Source organism: Helianthus annuus, chromosome 11, assembly GCF_002127325.2.
Source record: "Helianthus annuus cultivar XRQ/B chromosome 11, HanXRQr2.0-SUNRISE, whole genome shotgun sequence".
In the NCBI taxonomy this organism is placed as follows: Eukaryota; Viridiplantae; Streptophyta; class Magnoliopsida; order Asterales; family Asteraceae; genus Helianthus; species Helianthus annuus.
Genome location: NC_035443.2, coordinates 5,496,174 through 5,516,982, shown reverse-complemented (window position 1 = coordinate 5,516,982; position 20,809 = coordinate 5,496,174). Strand labels below are relative to the sequence as shown.

At 38.4% G+C, this 20,809-nt stretch overlaps 1 protein-coding gene across 1 annotated transcript; it reads right to left on the bottom strand.

The window, feature by feature from the left end:
* Positions 1 to 527: 527 nt before the first annotated feature.
* LOC110889322 (dentin sialophosphoprotein) lies at positions 528 to 4,752 on the bottom strand. The gene is made up of 2 exons (XM_022136834.2): positions 4,427 to 4,752; positions 528 to 3,053 (listed from the first exon to the last, which is right to left on the bottom strand). Exon 2 carries the CDS (start codon positions 3,014 to 3,016, stop codon positions 728 to 730), a length of 2,289 nt encoding a protein of 762 aa, XP_021992526.1. The 5' UTR covers positions 3,017 to 3,053; positions 4,427 to 4,752; the 3' UTR covers positions 528 to 727.
* Between the last annotated feature and the right edge of the window lie 16,057 nt (positions 4,753 to 20,809).

The window sequence follows — 20,809 nt, the reverse complement described above, 5'->3', positions numbered from 1 at the left end:
TCATATATAGTATATAAGTTCGAGTTACTTTACGTTTCAAAGCAGCCGCAACACACGATACTATTCTTTAACTTAAAAAATACTATTTTCTTACGTGCTTTGTTTAAGTACGTTACGGTATACATTCAAATTAGTTTACATTTTGATGTAAATTTTTCTCAATAACGAGCCATGCCAAATATAATACGTTTGTGTGCTTATTTTATGTATGTTTTCAGTTGGTCTACATTTTGACGCAAGTTTTGTTCGGAAACAAGTCGGGTCAGATATTTGACAATACAAATTCGAGTTACTTTAAGTTTCGATGCCGCGGGTCAAAATACTAGTTTATATATAACTTGTAAAGGTGAAATGATTAGATTTTAAAAAAGCTTATCATATGACTATTTAAGTAAATAGGTCCATTTTTGTGTCTTTCTGCTGTAAGATTAATTTCATGTTTCTAAACAATGTTCTATGCAGCTTTCTTCTTTAATAAGGTCCAGATGGCCTCTTTGAAATCAAGGAACACCAATGAAGCACAAAGGTAATCCAAATGTTAATGTTATTCCTTATAAAAACCGTGAAACAAAATGAGAAATTTCGACTCCATGATTTTAATTAATTGTTTCCTAATGTTGGCATACGCAACCAAACAGTCATACATTATATTATATTAGCTATATATAGAACACAAAAGAATGAAACCGAAACTTAAATATACCTTATAAGATGTAAAACAAAGACTCTACGCTGCAGCTGCAGTATCATGGCTGCTGCCGTTTGCTTCATTTCCAATCTCCGGTGTTGATACACTCTGTTCCGACCCTCTGTTGTTTGATGAAGAATCTACACTGTTGTTGCTTTCGTTTGAAGCTTCTTGTGCTCCTTCACCGCTTTTATGTTCCTCTACTCCGTTGTTCTCATTGTTGTTACTTGAGTTTGTGCTCGCGAGCTCTGTGGTTACATTGTTGGTAGATTCCGAACCTTTAGTTTGCTCGTTGGACTCGGCCTGGGTTGACTCGCTTTGTGATGAGTTTGATTCTGAGCTAGCACTATCGTTGTTGGTGTTTGTGCTTTGCGTTTGCTCATTGGACTCTGTCTGAGTTGACTCGCTTTGTACTGAGTTTGATTCTGAGTTAGCACCATTGTTGTTAGTGTCTGTGCTTTGCGTTTGCTCATTGGACTCTGTCTGGGTTGACTTGCTTTGTGCCGAGTTTGATTCTGAGCTAGCTACATTGTTGTTAGTGTCTGTGCTTTGCGCTTGCTCATTAGACTCTGTCTGGGTTGACTCGCTTTGTGCTGAGTTTGACTCTGAGCTAGCACCATTGTTATTGGTGTCTGTACTTTGTGTTTGCTCATTGGACTCTGTCTGAGTTGACTCGCTTTGGGTCGAGTTTGATTCTGAGTTAGCACTATCGTTGTTGGTGTCTTTGCTTTGTGTTTGTTCATTGGACTCTGTCTGAGTTGACTCGCTTTGTGCTGAGTTAGAATCTGAACTTGGTCCATTGTTAGTGGAATCTGTAGTTGGAGTTTCCACCTTGGACTCAGTCTGGGCTGACTCATTTTGTGCTGAGTTCGAATCGGAATTTGCTCCATTGTTTGTAATCTCTGTACTTTGAGTTTGCTCCTGGGTTGACTCGTTTTCTGCTGAGTTTGAACCAGTTGCTCCATTGTTGGAGTCTGCAGATTGAGTTTGCCCCTCAGACCCTGTCTGGGTTGACTCACTTTGTGGTGACTTCGAATCCGAACTTTCTCCATTGCTGGAAGAGTCTGTGCTGGTGGTTTGCTCCTTGGACTCGGTCTGTGTTAACTCGGTTTGTGCTGAATTTGAGTCTGAACTTGCTCCATCATCGGTATTCCCACTTTGCTCCTTGGACTCGGTCTGTGCTGACTCAGTTTGTGCTGAGTTTGAGTCTGAACTTTCTCCTGTATTGGTCGACTCTGTGCTCTCAACTAGCTTGTTGGAGACGGTCTGTGTTGACTCGTTTTGTGCTGGGCTCGAGTCTGAATTTTCTTCATTTTTGTTACTTTCACTTTGCTCCTTGGACTCTGTTTGTGTTGACTCGTTTGGTGTTGAATTCACATCTGAATTTGATTCACTATTTGTGGACTCTGTACCTTCAGTTTGTTGTTGTGTTGACTCATTTTGCGTTGAGTTTGACTCTGAACTTGCTTCGTTGTTGGGAGAGTTGGTACCTTCAGTTTGCTCCTTCATCTCCGTATGAGTTGACTCAGTCTCCGCTGAACTTGCTCCATTGTTGGTAGAGTCCGTGCTTTCAGTATGCTCCGTTGACTCTGTCTGCGTTGACTCGCCTTGTTCTGAATTCGGGTCAGAATTTATGTTCGTAGAGTCGGTAAATACAGTTTGCTCTTTCGACTCTGTTTCCGCTGTCTTCTGAGATTCATCAACCACTTCACTCGAAACATCATCTCCTTTTCCGTTTTCGTCTCTGATCTTATCTTGTTCATTGTTGTTATCTTCAACGTCCGGTTTGGTTTCTTCACTTTCACTATGTTCATTCTGTTTACCATCTTGTTCATCGGTCTTCGTTACTTCCTTGTTATCATCATCTACGCTCCTATTTTCAGTCTGGTTCATCTTTTCAATCGCATCCTCCTTTTCTTTGTTATCTTCTCCATCGTCTTTATTCTCACTCTCATCAGCATCTCTCACACCGTTCACCTCTTCAATTCTCTCCTGTTTGCCGCCTTCATCCTCCTCACTTCTCTCAATGTCATGGTCCCGAACCCCCTCAGCGTTATTTTCATCGACTTCTTCATCTTCATGACGGTCATCATTTGCTTCATCCACCTTAGGATTAAGCCCCTTTCTCCCTAACTTTATCAAATCATCATTACCATCATTTTGCAACCTCTCGGAGACGCTTGTCGATGATCCTGGTTTCTTATTACCAGAATGTTGTAGCTGATACAACAACCATACACTCACACCAAGCAATACACAGATCTGCAACACATGCTTTATCTTCAATCCTTTACTTCTACCGTTTCTGCGTGGCGATTGCCGAAACATGATTTATTCCCTTACGAAACGTAAATTAGAGGCCGATCTGTAACAATTCAAACATAGAAATGCACATCAAATGTTAAATCGTAGATCTAACTTGATAGTAATCTAAGTTCTACAGATCTAAAACTCATTTTCAAAGCAGAAATACAAAAACCAGCTCATCAACAGTAAAACATACAAACTTAAATGATTAATCTAATCAACTTTGAACAGATACATAACAATACAACTACCAAAACCCTAGGATATATGAACTGAAATAAACCGAATGGCATTTTGTTTCGTAATCGCTAATCAGTTAATCTAATAGTGATCCAAATTCTACAGATCTAAAACTCTTTTCCAAAGCAGAAACACATACGAACTGTACAGATCTAAAACTCATTCACAAAGTAGAAACACAATACCAGCTCATCGGTAACTAACATTCAAACTTAAATGATAAATCTAAATCTCTAATCAACTTTAAACAGATGCATAACAAATTAACAATACAACTACCAAAACCCTAGGTTATGAAACGAACTAAAACGAAACGACATTTCGTTTCGTAATCAGTAATCAGTTATTCTAATAGTGATCTAAATCGTACAGATCTAAAACTCACTTTCAAAGCAGAGAAAACAAAAACCAGCTCATCAACAATAAAACATTCAAACTTAAACAATTAACTTAATCAACTACCGAAACCCTAGGTTATGAAACGAACTAAAACGAAACGAGATTTCGTTTCGTAATCAGTAATCAGTTAATCTAATAGTGATCTAAATCGTACAGATCTAAAACTCACTTTCAAAGCATAGAAAACAAAAATCAGCTCATCAACAATAAAACATTCAAACTCAAATGATTAACCTAATCAACTACCGAAACCCTAGGTTATGAAACGAACTAAAGTCTAAAACGGAACGACATTTCGTTTCGTAATCAGTAATCAGTTAATCTAATAGTGATCTAAATCGTACAGATCTATAACTCACTTTCAAAGCAGAGAAAACAAAAACCAGCTCATCAACAATAAAACATTCAAACTTAAATGATTAACCTAATCAACTACCGAAACCCTAGGTTATGAAACGAACTCAAACAGAACGGCATTTTGTTCCGTAATCACTAATCAGTTAACCTAAATCAAATCAACAAGTTAACCTAAGTTAACCTAAATCAAATCATCAGTTAACCTAAATCAAATCAACAAGCAGTCAAGCACGTAACATACCGAATCAACAAATCAACTACAGATCTGAAACCAGAAACACTTCCGCAATGCGTAACACAATCAATTCCGATCAAAATCGTTAACAGGTTCAAATAGAGAAGTAAATCAAGCAATGAGAGCTGATTAACTTAGTTATAGAACTAGATGCTAGCATAGATTCCAGTTGAAACTTGAAGATGCAAAAGCGAGTTTACCTTTTTCGAAATTACTCCACACAGTTGCAGGATTGAAAGTTGAAAGTGCGATTTGAACAGTGTGTGGTGGATCTGAATCAGTGGAAACTTGAAATTGAAGTTGCGTATGGTAGAATGTAAGTTATTGATGAATGATATTTTATCTTCTTCACTGGTTATGAAGAAGAAGAACACAGAGTCGGTGATTTGATATATATGAAGGTGTGTAGTGTAGTGTCTACACTTACAGCTCAACACGTTCTGGTTTCAATTTTTTACTCTATTTTAGGCTTTTCAATGGCTATTTTATTCTACTTGCATTGATTCTCAAAATTTCATCTTTAATGGCAACATTGTGTTTCATACGCAAAGAGTGTTACTTTGTTAGTTTCCTATACCAATTATGATAGAAATTTATTTCGTGTTTAGGTTTATGAGTGTGAACTATAAAGTGATTGTTGGATTTGTTATATGTAATGTTTTAAATACTGGTTCAAACTGATCGGTATTACTAGTTGAATCGGGCGTTGAAGACATGACTGGTACGATAAAGTCCGGTCTAATTATGATAATGGTTTAGTTTCAAACCGTCGAAAAATATGGTATTACCGGTGCATACCGATAAACCGGTTTTTACCCGTGTTCAATTTTGAGTTTCAAACTCCTCATTGTGGGCATGTTTGGCTAAGCTTATTTAACCTAAAAGGAACTCTTTGTGAAAATGAATTGTTAACTTATGACTTTTTGAAAGAGTTTTTAAAAAAAATGTTTGGATTAGCTTATAGGGTGGGAACAGCCAATAAGTCAATAAGTTGTTTTTTAAAAAGTGTTTGGCTTCGCTTATTGATGTAAAATGACTAAAAGGGCTTAAAAAGTTATAAGTTGCTCAAAAAATCACACCATCCTAACTTCTCAAAAATGACTTTTTCTCCTTTACAAAAAGTCATTTTGAAAGGTCCTTTTAGGTTTGCCAAACACAAAATCTCCTTATTAGCTTTTTGAGAAAGCTAATAAGTCAATAAGTTGGTTCAAAAAGCTTAGCCAAACATGCCCTAATTATAATCTGGTGTGTACCAAACTCCAAAGCGGCTTTCCAATTTCCATCGTTCAATAGAAGTTCCATCGTTCCAACATGTATGTTGAATCGTTCAAATTTGTACCAATCTTCAACCAACTATTGACGTTCAAAGACTATTGACGTTTCTGCGTTTCGACTACACATCCGATGTTCAGTTCCAACCTGTTAAACATACGGTTTTAGAATACGGATAATAATTAAACCCGGTCATTATGTTTTATTATTTTGTAGAATATGGATAATAATTAAACTCAAGCATCTGTTCACTCAAGTTTTAGAACAAAAATAAGATAAAACATGAGAGTATGTAACTTGTCAAAAAGACGAAAAGTATAACGCAGTGTATATATATATATATATATATATATATATATATATATATATATATATATATATATATATATATATATATATATAGGGAGGAGCTCATGCGAGAACCACCCTTATTGTGAGAACCTTGAGAACCAATGTGAACACAACCTAAAATAGCTAAAAAACCTAAAAAAAACCTAACCCCCACCCCCCCCCCCAAAAACCTAAACCCCCCACCCCCCCCCACCCAAAAAAAACCTAACCCCCCCCCCCAAAAAAACCTAACCCCCCCCCCCCAAGCTAAAAAAACCTAAAAAAAAACCTAAAAAAACCTAAAAAAAACCTAACCCCCCCCCCCCCCAAAAAAACCTAAACCCCCCCCCCCCCCAAAAAAAACCTAACCCCCCCCAAGCTAAAAAAACCTAAAAAAAACCTAACCCCCACCCCCCCCCCCAAAAACCTAAACCCCCCTCCCCCACCCCCCCAAAACCTAACCCCCCCCCACCCAAGCTAAAATGCTAAAAACTAAACCCCCAAAAAACCTAAAAAAATCTAAAAAAAATCTAAAAAAATCAAAAAAAAATCTAAAAATTTTTTTTTGATTTTTTTAATATTTTTTAGGTTAAAATCGCTACTTTTCGAAGCAAAAAAAAAAAAAAAATTTTTTAAAAAAAAAAAATTAAAAAAAAAATTTTTTTTTTTTTGATTCGAAAAGTAGCGATTTTAACCTAAAAAATATTAAAAAAATCAAAAAAAAATTTTTTATGTGATTTTTAGCTATTTTTAGGCATTTTTGGTGTGTTCACACTGGTTCTCGCGGTTCTCACAATAAGAGGTGGTTCTCGCATGATCTTCTCCCTATATATATATATATATATATATATATATATATATATACATATATAGGGTAGGGATCCTAAGAGAAGTCCACCCTTTTTGAGAAACTTGAGAAGCATTCTGGACCACACATTTTTCTAAGTTTTTCGTAATATACACATATGTATAGTTTAAAATTGAGTATATACATATATGTATATTGAATTATACACATATGTATATAGTCAATTTTAAACTATACATATGTGTATATTACGAAAAGCTTGAGAAAATGTGTGGTCCAGAATGCTTCTCAAGTTTCTCAATTAGCCTACTACTTCTCACATGATCCTTATCCTACATATATATATATATATAGAGTAGGAGTTTGGTGGAAAGTCTATTTTTCCTAGAAAGTCTAGGAAGGAATAAGAATTGGACATGTGTCATTGAGGGATTTTAAGTAGAAGGGCTATCATGTAATTTCACATTTTGATTTTATTTTTGGAATGTATCTTCATTAACTAAAATTCCATAATTTTCGGAATTTTTATTATTTTCGAATTCAAATCTGGAAGTCAATGTGTTCATTAACTAAAATTCCATGTCACATTACATCGCATATTCCATTGTTCAGAAGATTACTGGAATTTATCAGCATGTTCTTGGTGCTGTGTTTTAACAGTTTACAGGGCTAAAGTCATGTTCTTGGTGCTGTGTTTTAACAGTTTACAGGGCTAAAGTCAATTTTTTTATAGATCCCACAATATAAAGATGGTAAAACACAGTGTATGAATCTGATTGCTGTTAAAACACAACTGTATAAATCTGATTGCTGTTAAAACACAACTGTATGAATCTGAATGCTAAAACACAAGTGTATGAATCTGCTTGCTGTTAAAACACAACTGTATGAATCTGTTTGCTGTTAAAACACCACTGTATGAATCTGAATGCTAAAACACAACTGTATGAATCTGCTTGCTGTTAAAACACATCTGTATGAATCTGGATGCTAAAACACAACTGTATGAATCTGAATGCTAAAACACAACTGTATGAATCTGCTTGCTGTTAAAACACATTTATATGAATCTGGATGCTAAAACACAACTGTATGAATCTGAATGCTAAAACACAACTGTGTGAATTTGTTTGCTGTTAAAACACATCTGTATGAATCTGCTTGCTGTTAAAACACAACTGTATAAATCTGTTTGCTGTTAAAACACATCTGTATGAATCTGAATGCTAAAACACAACTGTATGAATCTGCTTGCTGTAAAAACACATCTGTATGACTCTGGATGCTAAACCACAACTGTATGAATCTGCTTGCTGCTAAAACACAACTGTATTAATTTGCTTGCTGTTAAAACACATCGTCAAGAAAACGGAGATGATAAGAACAATATTTGAATGGTGATGATGAACTCGGAGATGGTGGAGATGGAGAAGTGTTTTAATTTGATCCGGTGCTCTCCATCGTTTCTAAAGTTATCTTCTTCCATGATTGTAGTTATTTTTGGTAGGGATTGGGGTTTCCAAGATGGGTTTGGAGAGAGAGAGAGGGAAAATCGCTTGAATTTAGGAATTGGGCGGTTATCTAATTGATTTAAAACACGGCCATTGACAAAATTGCCCATACTCATTTAAAACAATCAATTAATTAAACTCAAATATTACAAGATTGCCATTGATTTAATCTCAACCCTTAAACACACCAATCGGATGGACCAGATCGCTTCCTAGACTTTCTAGGAAAAACACACTTTCCTTGCGAACCCTACTCTCTCTCTCTCTCTCTCTCTCTCTCTCTATATATATATATATTATATATATATATATATATATATATGTGTGTGTGTGTGTAGGGAGCCGCTAAAATGAAAACCACCCTCAGTTGTAAGAACCATGAGAACCACTTGTTGGTGCACTTGTGTCTGTACTTTGTCTGTATTCGGTCTGTATGTAAACGATGTCCTTGTCAGTCCTGTAAGTTGACCAAGTCAACCATCCTCCGGTTTGATTTGGACAACAGTTGAAAGATGTTCTGATCGAAGGATAGCCTCGAAGGATATACCTGATCCTTCGAGGTGATCGAAAGATATGGTTCGACCATGGTTCGACCATTAGACCTCGAAGGATGATCCTTCGAGGTCCATGCTGATCTTTCGTGTAACATGTGGTCGACAGATGATCCTTCGGACCATCTGTCGAATCCTTCGGACATAGCATCTTGGGCTGGGTATAAATACCCATGCATGTGTTGAGTTTCAGATAGACACACAGACAGAAACATCCGAGAGATAGAGAGTTTCTTGAGAGCATTCTGTCCAGAACTCACACACACACTTAGAGAGTTTATAGAACATTTCTGTAAACATTGAGCTTGTAACCGAACCTTCATTTGCATTAATACAAGTTGTGTTAATCGGTGAACCCTTGTGTGTTTGTTTCTCTTCTTGCTACTAACTCGGTTTGCTTGCTAGCTTGGATTCCGCACTCGCTAGTAGGTTTGTATAACAAGGTTTGAGGTTCGTCATCCACCAGAGAGGGACCTACAAGTGGTATCAGAGCCTGGCTCTTTACCTTGTTTAAAACCGGGTTTTTACAAGTTGTGGTGTGTTGAAACACTTGGTTTTGCACCTGTTTTTACTTGTTTTCTTGCTTTTTCTTTGAGTAAAAACGTGTCTAAACTAACCGGGAGTGTTTAAAGTCGGTTTGGGTAACATAAAAATCGTGTTTGTGAAACTTTGATTTTTCCGGCCACATTCCGGTTATCATTCCGGTGAACTGGACTTGAGGATATGGTTTGCCTATTTTGGTAAATTTTTTTGAAAGTCAAAAAGTTTGGTGAAAAGTTGTTGCAGAACCATCCATTCTGCCGAAAGTTGGTACACCAACCCATCACCTTTTCACCAACCTATCACATCAAAGTCAGTTGTGTCAGAGCTTCTCGAAAGATATCTTTCGACATCGAAAGATCATCCTTCGATATCTTTCGATCAAGGAGGGCTCGAAAGATTTATATCCTTCGACCCATCCTTCGAAGTCTGAAACATATCCTTCGAGAAAGGAATCTTTTCGAAAGATTAGTGTCCGAAAGATTAGGATCCTTCGTATTGGTGAGTCGTTCGAGATCTGTTATTCGAAAGATAAGGATTTGGCTCGAAAGATAAGGATCTTTCAAAGGGAATCTTTCGAGTTCTTGAATCTTTCGAAATCATTGTTCGAGAGTCAACAGTAATCTTTCGAGTACTGTTGATCCTTCGAACAAGGTTATATCTTTCGATTGAGGTTTGTTTATTGTTAACAAGTTTCTGTGATTTCAGATCCTTCGACCAGGATCCTTCGGCTGTGTATCTTTGGATCATTCTTACTTAGCATTTATTTTGCTCATCTATCATGAATCCGAGTTGGTGGGGAAGTCCGGCTCCAGACAGTGGAAAATACATGAATACCAGTCAATCTCCATCATGGGCCGAATCACCAGTATCTACATCCTCACAAACAAATGCCACTCCAGCTGGTCAATGGGCTTTTGTTTCAAATCAAACTCCGAGTATTCAAAGTCTTCTACTAAGCGAAAGTGAAACCGGAAGTTTGAACAGGCCTCCAAAGTTGATGCATCTTCATGAATATCCAGGATGGGTTGATCGTTTCCATACATATATTCTTGGTCAAAATACAGAGTTGTGGTTGCGGTTCACTACGGAATTCGATCAAACTATCGAGGTTGCTGCTTCTTCGACAGCTACATTTGCCGATCTTCCTGAGGATCAAAAGAAGACGTATGACTTAGAAAAGAAAGCATACGCTATTCTCACTCAAGCACTGAGCAAGGATATTTATCATCAGTTCGTCAGTTTCAAGACTACGAAGAAGCTGTGGGATGCATTGAAGACAAGAGGAGTAGGTAATGAAGCCACACGTCAACTACGACGAGATCTACTGAAGAAAGAATTCGATGGCTTCACATGTATGGATAAGGAGTCCTTGGGAGATATGACAAGCCGTTTCTATCACCTACTTACTGAGCTGACCAACTTTGAAGTCACAACGACTCCAACAGAGGTGGTAAAGAAGTTTGCCGATGCATTGCCTCCTCAATGGAATAACTTCCTGGAAATCTTGAAGTACAACGGAACGTTGAGAACTACAAATATCAACGATTTCGTGCAGCTTCTGGAGAACAAGGATCAGGAAGAAACGTTGAAGGCAAAGAGAGTTGCAGTGCCACAGAATCCAGAGATGTATTATGGCACCTCCACTACGTCATCTGCAAAAGCCGGTTCACATGCTCCACTTCAAACGGCGTTTGTCACAAGCACGGATATGTATGGCAATCCAGTGCAAGTTCCTGTAAAGCCGCCTCCAACCACAGATCTGTATGGAAATCCAATACAACCACCTCCTCCTCCTCCTGCTCAACAACCACAATATGCATGTTATGGAGGAACATCATCTGCTGCAGGTCAACAATCAAAGCAAAATACAGTACAGCTTGACACTTCTAGTTTTTCTAAAATCAGTGTAGAAGTAGCTAAGGAACACATGGAGCTGCTTAACACTGTAGTGAGCGCGTACTGTGGGTTGATAGAAGGTCAGATTGGAAACATTAATCTGACACAAGAAGATTACAGGCAGATTGATAAGGAAGAGATGGACTTGATGGACATCAAGTGGGCCTTTGCGAGTGCTGTGAGAAGAGCAAAGGATTGGATGGAAAGTACTGGCAGAACCAGCTTGGAAAGTAAGCGAGACACCAAGTATGGGTTCGATAAGCAAGCTGTTAAGTGCTTCAACTGTGGTGAACGGGGTCACTTCAAAAGGGAGTGCACAAAGCCAGCCCAGCACGGGAATCAAAACCCCTTCAGGAACCAAGGCAACCAGCAGAACAGAAACAATGATCGTACATTGGTGCCTGTCAACAACCAAACCAACCGAGCACTTGCCGTTCAGGTGGATGAAGGTTGTGACTGGTCAATCCAGTTGGGTGGTGATGCTCCTGATGGAACAGCATGTTTTGCTCAGATTGTGAAGGAGCTAGTTCACACCAGTGGTGGAGAATCTTCTGCCAGTGGTGATGAATCGTCTGAAGATGAAGACTCCTCTGGATACAGCAGGAGTGTTGATGAAGAATCATCCAACTCTGGTGATGATCATGTGGGTGAGACATCTAATGTTTCGGATGATATTGACATTGATGAACTCTTGGGGAAAGCTGTAGCAGAAACTCAAAGAAGATCTATTCTGGTGGATCAGGCTGCTTACTCTTCGTCTTCTCTCCATTCAGCCTTTATGGCTAATGTCGACGGTTCATCAAGTCAGGTATGTGTCGATGAACCCACTGCTATTAACTGTGATGAATGTGATAGATTGCATGCTAGGTGTGCTGATTTGGAAGGAAATATGTCTGAGTTGCAAGCCAAACATGATGCTTTACAAGCTAGTTTGTTTGACTTGCAAGACAAACATAGTTCCTTGAGTGCTGATTGGTGTGACTTGCAAAGCAAGCATGAGGCTTTGCAAGAGAAATATGATGTGACATTCATCCACAATCAGAAGTTGACTGTGGACCTCTCTAAATGCACAGAAGCCAACATGTTTTATGAAAACCATGAAAAAGAATTTAAGTCAGTAATTGAAACATTAAAGAAGGATAAAACTGAACTGACTAAAATGGTTTCAAGAAAACAAACTGATATTAATTTGTATATATCTCGTCTTGAGAATATGCAAAAAGAGATGGCTTGTGTGAAAACCGAAAGTGATGCGATCCAACTCAAGCTAGACAGTTATTTGAGTTCTAGCTATGTGTTAGATCACATCATTGATGTTCAGAAGGAAAAGAGAGATGTCACATGCATAGGGTACAAGAAGTGTCCACCTCCAGTGAGACATAATTATGATGCCATGCCTGATGAAGAGGACAGGGTTTTCTTTGAACCTTCTGTGCCTCTAGATGTTAAGGAGTTTGCTGCAGGACTCGGATACCAAAAGGAAGTATCCTCAGATTCAGATGTGTCAGCAGATACATTTGTGAGTGCTGAACAGAGTCAAGATCCTCCAGTTGTGATTGAGGATGCTGATTCGTCTGATGATGAATCTGACGATACTGTCCCAGCAAAGTCTGATGCGGTAGCCAAAAATGAGGACATACCTCTTGAGAATCACATTCTATGTGATCCCCCTGTACAACCCGCTAAGACTATTGCAACTGAGTCCACATCTGCAGGAGAGCCGGAGAGTGTGAATTTGCTGTACACTCTAGTTGGTGATGATAAAATTTACTCAGACAAAGATTTTCCCATTAAGAATGTTAATCAATCCTTAATCTGCAAAGTCTTTGAGAATTCGACGAGTAAGTTCTTGGGAAAGGCAGGACCTAAAGTTACAGTTACACAGTGTCCTCCTATTCCAAAAGCTGAAATTCGAAAACAATTTGGTAACAAGAAATTACCAACAGTGCCAACACAGCAAAATCACACCAAACCCAAAGGTAAAACACCGGCTCAAGCTAACAAGAAGCCGAACCAAAAGAAGAAGAAAAATGTTAACTTTGTGAAATCGACGGGAACAGACAAAATTGAAAAGTTTGAAAACCAATCTAACTTAGATTTTGTCAAGAAAGCTATTGTCGAGAAAAGAAATGAACCAAGCAGTTCAAAGCCTAGTACCTCGGGTTCACAAAGTTCAACATCATCGGCTAGACGTTCACATGATTCTTCGGGGTTTGTAGAACGAAGATCATGTTTTGAATGTGGAACCATTGGGCACATTATTAGAAACTGCCCATATCTTCATAAGCAGAAAGGAAAGGTTGATGATCCCCGTGGCAAAACTGACCGTAAGCCAACTGTTTCCACAAAACAAGATCCCCGCCTTGTAAAAGAAAGGGAAAAGAAACAGAAACGCCAACAGGTCAAAAAGATAGAAAAAGCGATTAAAACCGATGTGGTTCAAAAACAACCTGTTTGTGTAAAATCAGATAATTCAAAAACTTCTAACAACAAAGAAGTTAAAATTTTAAAGAAAAATACTGATGAAACAAAACAGAGCTGGAAACCAAAAACGGTTGTCAAATCAGGGGGACCATCACAATTCACCAATCATCAAAGACAAGAAGTTATTGTTATTGATGAAAATGGAAGACCCAAGACCACAATGGCTTGGGTCCCCATCTCCAACTAATCATTTGAGTTCATGTGCAGGGTGCTTCAGGAGGAACTATCAGTAGTCATTGGATTGTTGATAGTGGGGCATCCAGGCACATGACAGGCGACATGAAGCTTCTCTACGACGTTAAATCTATTAGAGGAGGTTATGTTGCTTTTGCTGGAGATAAAGGTGGATACATAACGGGAGAAGGAATGATATCTAACGGGATTGTCAGCTTTGACAAGATCAATTTTGTGCAACAACTTGATCACAATCTTCTCAGTGTTTCTCAAATTTGTGACAAGAAATTTTCAGTACACTTTGATGCTAATGGATGTTATGTGCTGAAACCCGGCTTCAAAATTCCAAAAGAATGGATTCTCTTGTCGGCTCCAAGGATAAATGATTTGTACGTCCTTGATATGAGCCAGGCTATTACTACGTCTGCACAAGCAACTTGTTTCGTTTCCAAAGCCACAGAAAAAGACACTATCTCTTGGCACAGACGAATGGGTCACATTCACTTACGAAAAATGAATCATTTGGTTTCAAATGAATTGGTGAATGGTGTTCCCCTCAAAAATTTCCATCTTCAAGACATCTGTGTTTCGTGCCAGAAAGGAAAGCAAACAAAGAAGAAGCACCCTACAAAGAAGATCAACACGGTGGCAGTTCCTCTTGAACGCTTGCACATGGATTTGTTCGGTCCTGTCAAGCACAAGAGTATTCGGGGTGATCAATACTGCCTCGTGGTTACTGATGATTATTCAAGATTTTCTTGGGTTGCGTTCATGGCACACAAGAGTGAAACCTTTGGTATTATCAAAAACTTGATCATTCAGATTGAGAATTTGTATAAGTTGAAGGTTAGGCGGATACGCAGCGACAATGGTACTGAATTTAAAAATCATTCCATGACGGAGTTCTGCACTTCAAAGGGTATTCTTCATGAATTTAGTGCAGCTTATACTCCTCAACAGAATGGTGTCGCTGAACGTAAGAACCGCACATTGATCGAGACTGCTAGGACAATGTTGGTAGAGTCACAGTTACCCATTCCATTCTGGACTGAAGCTGTGGCCTCTGCATGTTACACATTGAATAGAGTCCTTACAGTAAAAAGGCACAACAAGACCTGCTTTGAGCTTCTTCAAAAACGGAAACCAGATTTGTCTTATCTCGAACCGTTTGGAGCTCCTTGCACTATAATCGATCCTAATGGAAAGTTTGGGGCAAGAGCAATTGATGGATACTTTCTTGGGTATGCCACCCCTAACTTACGAGTCTGGAATCTAGAGACTAAAAGGGTCGAGGAATGGTCTGAGGTCAGAGTACAAAGGCACACTTTGCCAGTCAAAAATCCGGGTCAACCTTGGATGTTTGAGTATGATGACTTTTTCAATTCGATCAATGTTGAAGCCGTTGAAGAAAATACTGCGGCTAGGATGTTTTTCGAGAGTGACAATGCAACAGTTTCACCGGTGGTTCGTCCAATTCTTGTTAATCAAGAACCATCTTCTTTGGTGAACAACAATACTCTCAACAATGAGGATTTTCATGATGCAAACGAATTGAACGAATCTTCAGAGGATGATGAATTTCTAGATGCAGATCAGGAAGCTCCTACAACAGCAGTTCATGGTACTTCAGAGGGTACTCCTCCAGTAGATGCTCATCGAACAGCTGAGGCTACTGCATCATCCTCTTCGTCAATTCCGGGTCTTGAATTGGTTGTTGATCTTAATCTCAACAATCTGGGTATAAATGTTCCAGTTCCAGATAATCCAGAAACAAGGATTCATAATACCCATCCTCAACAAAACATCATTGGAAATGTGCAAAGTGGCGTACAAACAAGAAACATGTTGCGAAACAACAACAATGCAGGCTTGTATGCAGCTATTCGAGAATCCGGGCAACAAAACGACTGGTCCTTCGCGTGTTATGTCTCACAAGAAGAACCAAGAACATGGAAAGAAGCCTTGAAAGATAGCGCTTGGGTTGAAGCAATGCAGGAAGAACTGCAACAATTCCAGAAGCTGGGTGTCTGGAAACTCGTAGAGAAACCTGCTGGATACAAGAAGATTGGTACCCGTTGGGTTTTCAAATGCAAAAAGGATGACCGCGGAGTTGTTATCCGAAACAAAGCACGTTTAGTCGTTCAAGGTTTTCGTCAGATTGAAGGAATTGACTACAACGAAGTCTATGCACCTGTTGCACGTCTCGAAGCAATTCGAATCTTTCTAGCCTATGCGTCCTTCAAAGGATTCAAGGTCTATCAGATGGACGTGAAAAGTGCATTCTTACACGGTGTGGTTGAAGAAGAGGTGTACGTCGAACAGCCTCCAGGTTTTGAAGATCCTATCCATCCCGATCGGGTTTGGTTGCTCAACAAAGCTCTTTATGGTCTTCATCAAGCACCACGAGCTTGGTATGCAACCTTATCTCACTATCTGCTGGAGAACGGTTTTCGTAGAGGTCTTATCGACTGTACTCTTTTCATCAAGGAACAAGATGGAGATCTTCTTCTGGTACAGGTATACGTTGATGACATTATTTTTGGTTCTACTAATGATGTCTTGTGTAGGGAATTCGAGCGCATTATGCAGGATAAATTCGAGATGAGTGCTATGGGGGAAATGACTTTTTTCTTGGGCCTACAAGTACGACAAACAGAGTCTGGGATATTCATCCATCAGACTAAATATGTTGGTGACATCTTGAGCCGGTTCCAGATGTCTGATGCAACGCCCATTGGTACCCCATTGCCAACTAATCACGGAATCACTCCAGACTTGAAGGGAGAAGCTGTTAGCCCTTCAATCTATCGCGCTATGATCGGATCTCTTATGTACCTCACAGCATCAAGGCCAGACATAATGTACCCAACATGCCTGCTTGCCAGATATCAAGTTAACCCGAAGGCCTCACATCTTGCTGCTGTTAAAAGGATTTTTCGTTATTTGAAGGCGTACCCTGACACCGGTCTGTGGTACCCTAGGGATAATAACTTTGAATTGGTAGCTTTCAGTGATTCTGATTTTGGCGGATGCAAAATCGACGGCAAATCCACAACGGCTGGATGTCAGTTCTTAGGAAATCGCCTAGTCACATGGCAGTGCAAGAAGCAGACGTGTGTAGCTACATCAACATGCGAAGCTGAATACATTGCTGCCTCAAGTTGTTGCTCACAAGTTCTTTGGATCCAACAACAGATGCGGGACTACGGTTTTGAATTCCTAACTACTCCTATTTACGTTGATAATTCTGCTGCTTTAGATATCACTAAAAATCCTGTGCAGCATTCAAAGACCAAACACATCGAAATCAAATATCACTTCATACGTGATTGCTTTGAGAAAAGGCTAGTCGATGTTGTTAAGGTCCACACCGATGACCAACGTGCCGACTTATTTACCAAAGCTTTTGACAAATCAAGATTTGACTTTTTATTATTGGTAAACGGCATTAAGGTCAAGCAAGAGTAAAACCAACATCGGAAAATCATTTTTGTAAATATCTTTGTGTTTTTAAATTTGTCTTAATTTATTGATTTTAGGGGGAGTAAATCCAAAAATCTGAAAATACAAAAACATCGAAAAATTTCAAAAACACAAAAACAATAGAAAATCAAAAATGAGTTTCCTGGAGAGCAAAAGAGAAAATGATAGTACATCAGTGGTCTATCCAAACCTCTTTAAACCTTAAATGAAAAACGATAAGCAGCTCTATATAAGATGTATCGGTAGGCTCACAATCATTTTAAAGTGTGCAGGGTGATATAAATCTTAATCGACTGAAGATCAGGTGGGAACCATTCATTGGCATATGGTCTTAGTACCGAAATTTCGTTTGATAGATTGCCGAGGTTCTGAGATATTCGGTCTTTATGCTGCTTATCATCTGGGTATCATGGTTGTATCTTTTACCGAAAAATAACGGGGACGCAAGTCTAGATCTTCCATGATACTATACACACGTGTACATATTTACATACTGCATTCGACCTCAATAAGTGATAAACAATCACATGTCCAATCAAATAAGTGATAAATATCACATTTATCCGGGTGTCAAGTTCGTCTCTCTGCTGTACGGAAGTACTGACCTGTTCATGGACTTGCACCTGTGCCCTCATGCATATGAAAATCAAGTTCCTCATCAATAAGTGATTATATCACATAGGACTTGTTTTCAAATCAAAATAAGTGAGTATCTCACATTTTATACGGTCAAACAGATGATAATCGGTATACTCACCGGTAAGATGAACCCTCGTGCATACCTTGATACGGGAATGTGTCGTGATGTGGATGAACACCGGTCGGTAAGTATAAATCACACATTAACGTATCCTCTAAACATGATTACATCTGATAAGTTGAGCTTAAGTGGACAACAATACCGATAATTGTTATAGGATGCTTGTCTTAATGTTAACTAATTGAACAACAAGAGTGTTTTGGCATGACCGTACACTGATATGATTCTCTTACCCTCGAAACTCACAAAAAGAATGTCTGGATATATTTATTTACTGCTTAACTTTTATTGTTTTTCTTTTAAAACAGTTTCGTCGTTTGGTGGCATATCAGCACGACATTAGCGGTGATGTCGTTTGATAACACTCAAAGGATTTTAAATTGTTGTCTTTTAATTTCAAAAATACCAAAAATATTTTAGGCTTGTTTTAATATAAACTTTATAAAAGCCAAAAAGATTTTATTTCTGCTTTATTTTCGATTGTACGATGTTGGAGCTCGAGTCTTCGTTACCTGAAACCTGACTGAAAACCGAATTGACTAAATCTTCATAAATGGTCAAAATTTGCATGTTTTGAAAGTTAAAAACTAAAATTGACAAATTTAAACTTTCAAACTGTCGGACGGTGTTTGATTATGACATGGTCATTCGTGTGTCATTTGTTTATACTATATTCCAAGCAGTTGTTCTCATTACGCGTTTAGATTTCTTGCATGTGCAGATTCTAAAGGCTAGGAGAACATGGTCGATGACAAGCTTTGGAATGAAGACACGACGAGAAGGCGCTCAAGAGATGAAGATGATCGAGTTGCCGCTGGCCATCATCAACACCACAAGGATCTCACTTCATAAAGATAAAGTGTTTTCACGAGCATAAACTCAAGGGGGAGCTTATGTTAAGGGGGAGTTTGTCAACACACTTCCTACATGATACGGGTAGTTTGTTGATACACTCTCTGCTTTCCAAGACGTGAAGACTTTGAAGATCCTCCGACTTTGAAGACTTGAAAGGACATCAGAGTTTTGAGAACTCGAAGACCAAAGACCGTCGAAGTTCAAAGACGAGTCCACATTTATTGGAAGACAAAGACAAAGCTACAGCCAAGGGGGAGTTTGTTGGTGCACTTGTGTCTGTACTTTGTCTGTATTCGGTCTGTATGTAAATGATGTCCTTGTCAGTCTGTAAGTTGACCAAGTCAACCATCCTCCGGTTTGATTTGGACAACAGTTGAAAGATGTTCTGATCGAAGGATAGCCTCGAAGGAATATACCTGATCCTTCGAGGTGATCGAAAGATATAGGTTCGACCATGGGTTCGACCATTAGAACCTCGAAGATGATCCTTCGAGTCCATGCTGATCCTTTCGTGTAACATGTGTCGACAGATGATCCTTCGGACCATCTGTCGAATGCCTTCGGACATAGCATCTTGGGCTGGTATAAATACCCATGCATGTGTTGAGTTTCAGATAGACACACAGACAAGAAACATCCGAGAGATAGAGAGTTTCTTGAAGAGCATTCTGTCCAGAACTCACCACACACTTAGAGAGTTTATAGAACATTTCTGTAACATTGAGCTTGTAACCGAACCTTCATTTGCATTAATTACAAGTTGTGTTAATCGGTGAACCCTTGTGTGTTTGTTTCTCTCTCTTTGCTACTAACTTCGGTTTGCTTGCTAGCTTGGATTCCGCTACTCGCTAAGTAGGTTTGTAATAACCAAGGTTTAGGTTCGTAATCCTCCGCGAAAAGGGACCTACAATTACATTTTTATTTTACAGAGACGTATTGATCAATCTTAAGACAATATATATTATTTACATTCAGTTATAGCATGTTTTTTTTTCGGAATGTAACTAGATTAACTCATTTATTGTTATATCACTTCACTTGGAATGTCAGTGGATTTTTAATTGGTTATTCTATGTTCGTTCAGTTTATTATGATCGACGACAATTAATTACTTTTATACTTGCTATCGCTAAACAAAAGACCGTACATTACATACGTAAAAAGAACAAGCGACAGACACAAAAACTGCACCCACATATTACTTAAAAAGTTAATGAACTTATGTAGCTATTAATATTTATTAGCCATCAATTTCTGTAACTATCACATGCGAAAATGCGATTCAGTTATGATATAGAATGTAAGAGAAGAATTACTAGTTGGTTTCAACATATACCATAAACTTTGAAATAATTATTTTCTTCTTAAACCAGAAAGTTTAGATATGTTTTGAAATGATTTGATGAAATTATATGTTTACTGGACACACCAATGAAAATTGACATGTTTTCTAAACATGCATCTCAGATGGTCGTTGAAGGAAGATGCCGGAAAGAAAGATCAAGGTTTAAAGACTTATGTTGACGTAAAGATTTATTTCTATAAAATTTCCGTTAAACTTTGTATTGTACTGTGATATGTTTTACTTTTTAAGTATCTACTCTAATACATATGATGAAATGATAGAAGTTTTTTCCTCTCTTAAGATTATATTTATCAGTAACATTAATCCCCTCGAAAAGTGGGGTGTGATAGGAATAATCCTGATATACACCACGAATGGTAATCCCTTCTGGATGGCAACACTTTATTCATCAGGAAGACATGTCCAACACCATCACTCACCTGCTGGAAGTACCAATAATGATTGACCCATGTTTCTTAAATACCATCTTTAAGTTTGCAGGATCTACTAAACTTGTTCATGGCGATCCCATCATCAATAGAAGTTGTAAGAATTTTTTTCGTCTTATTTT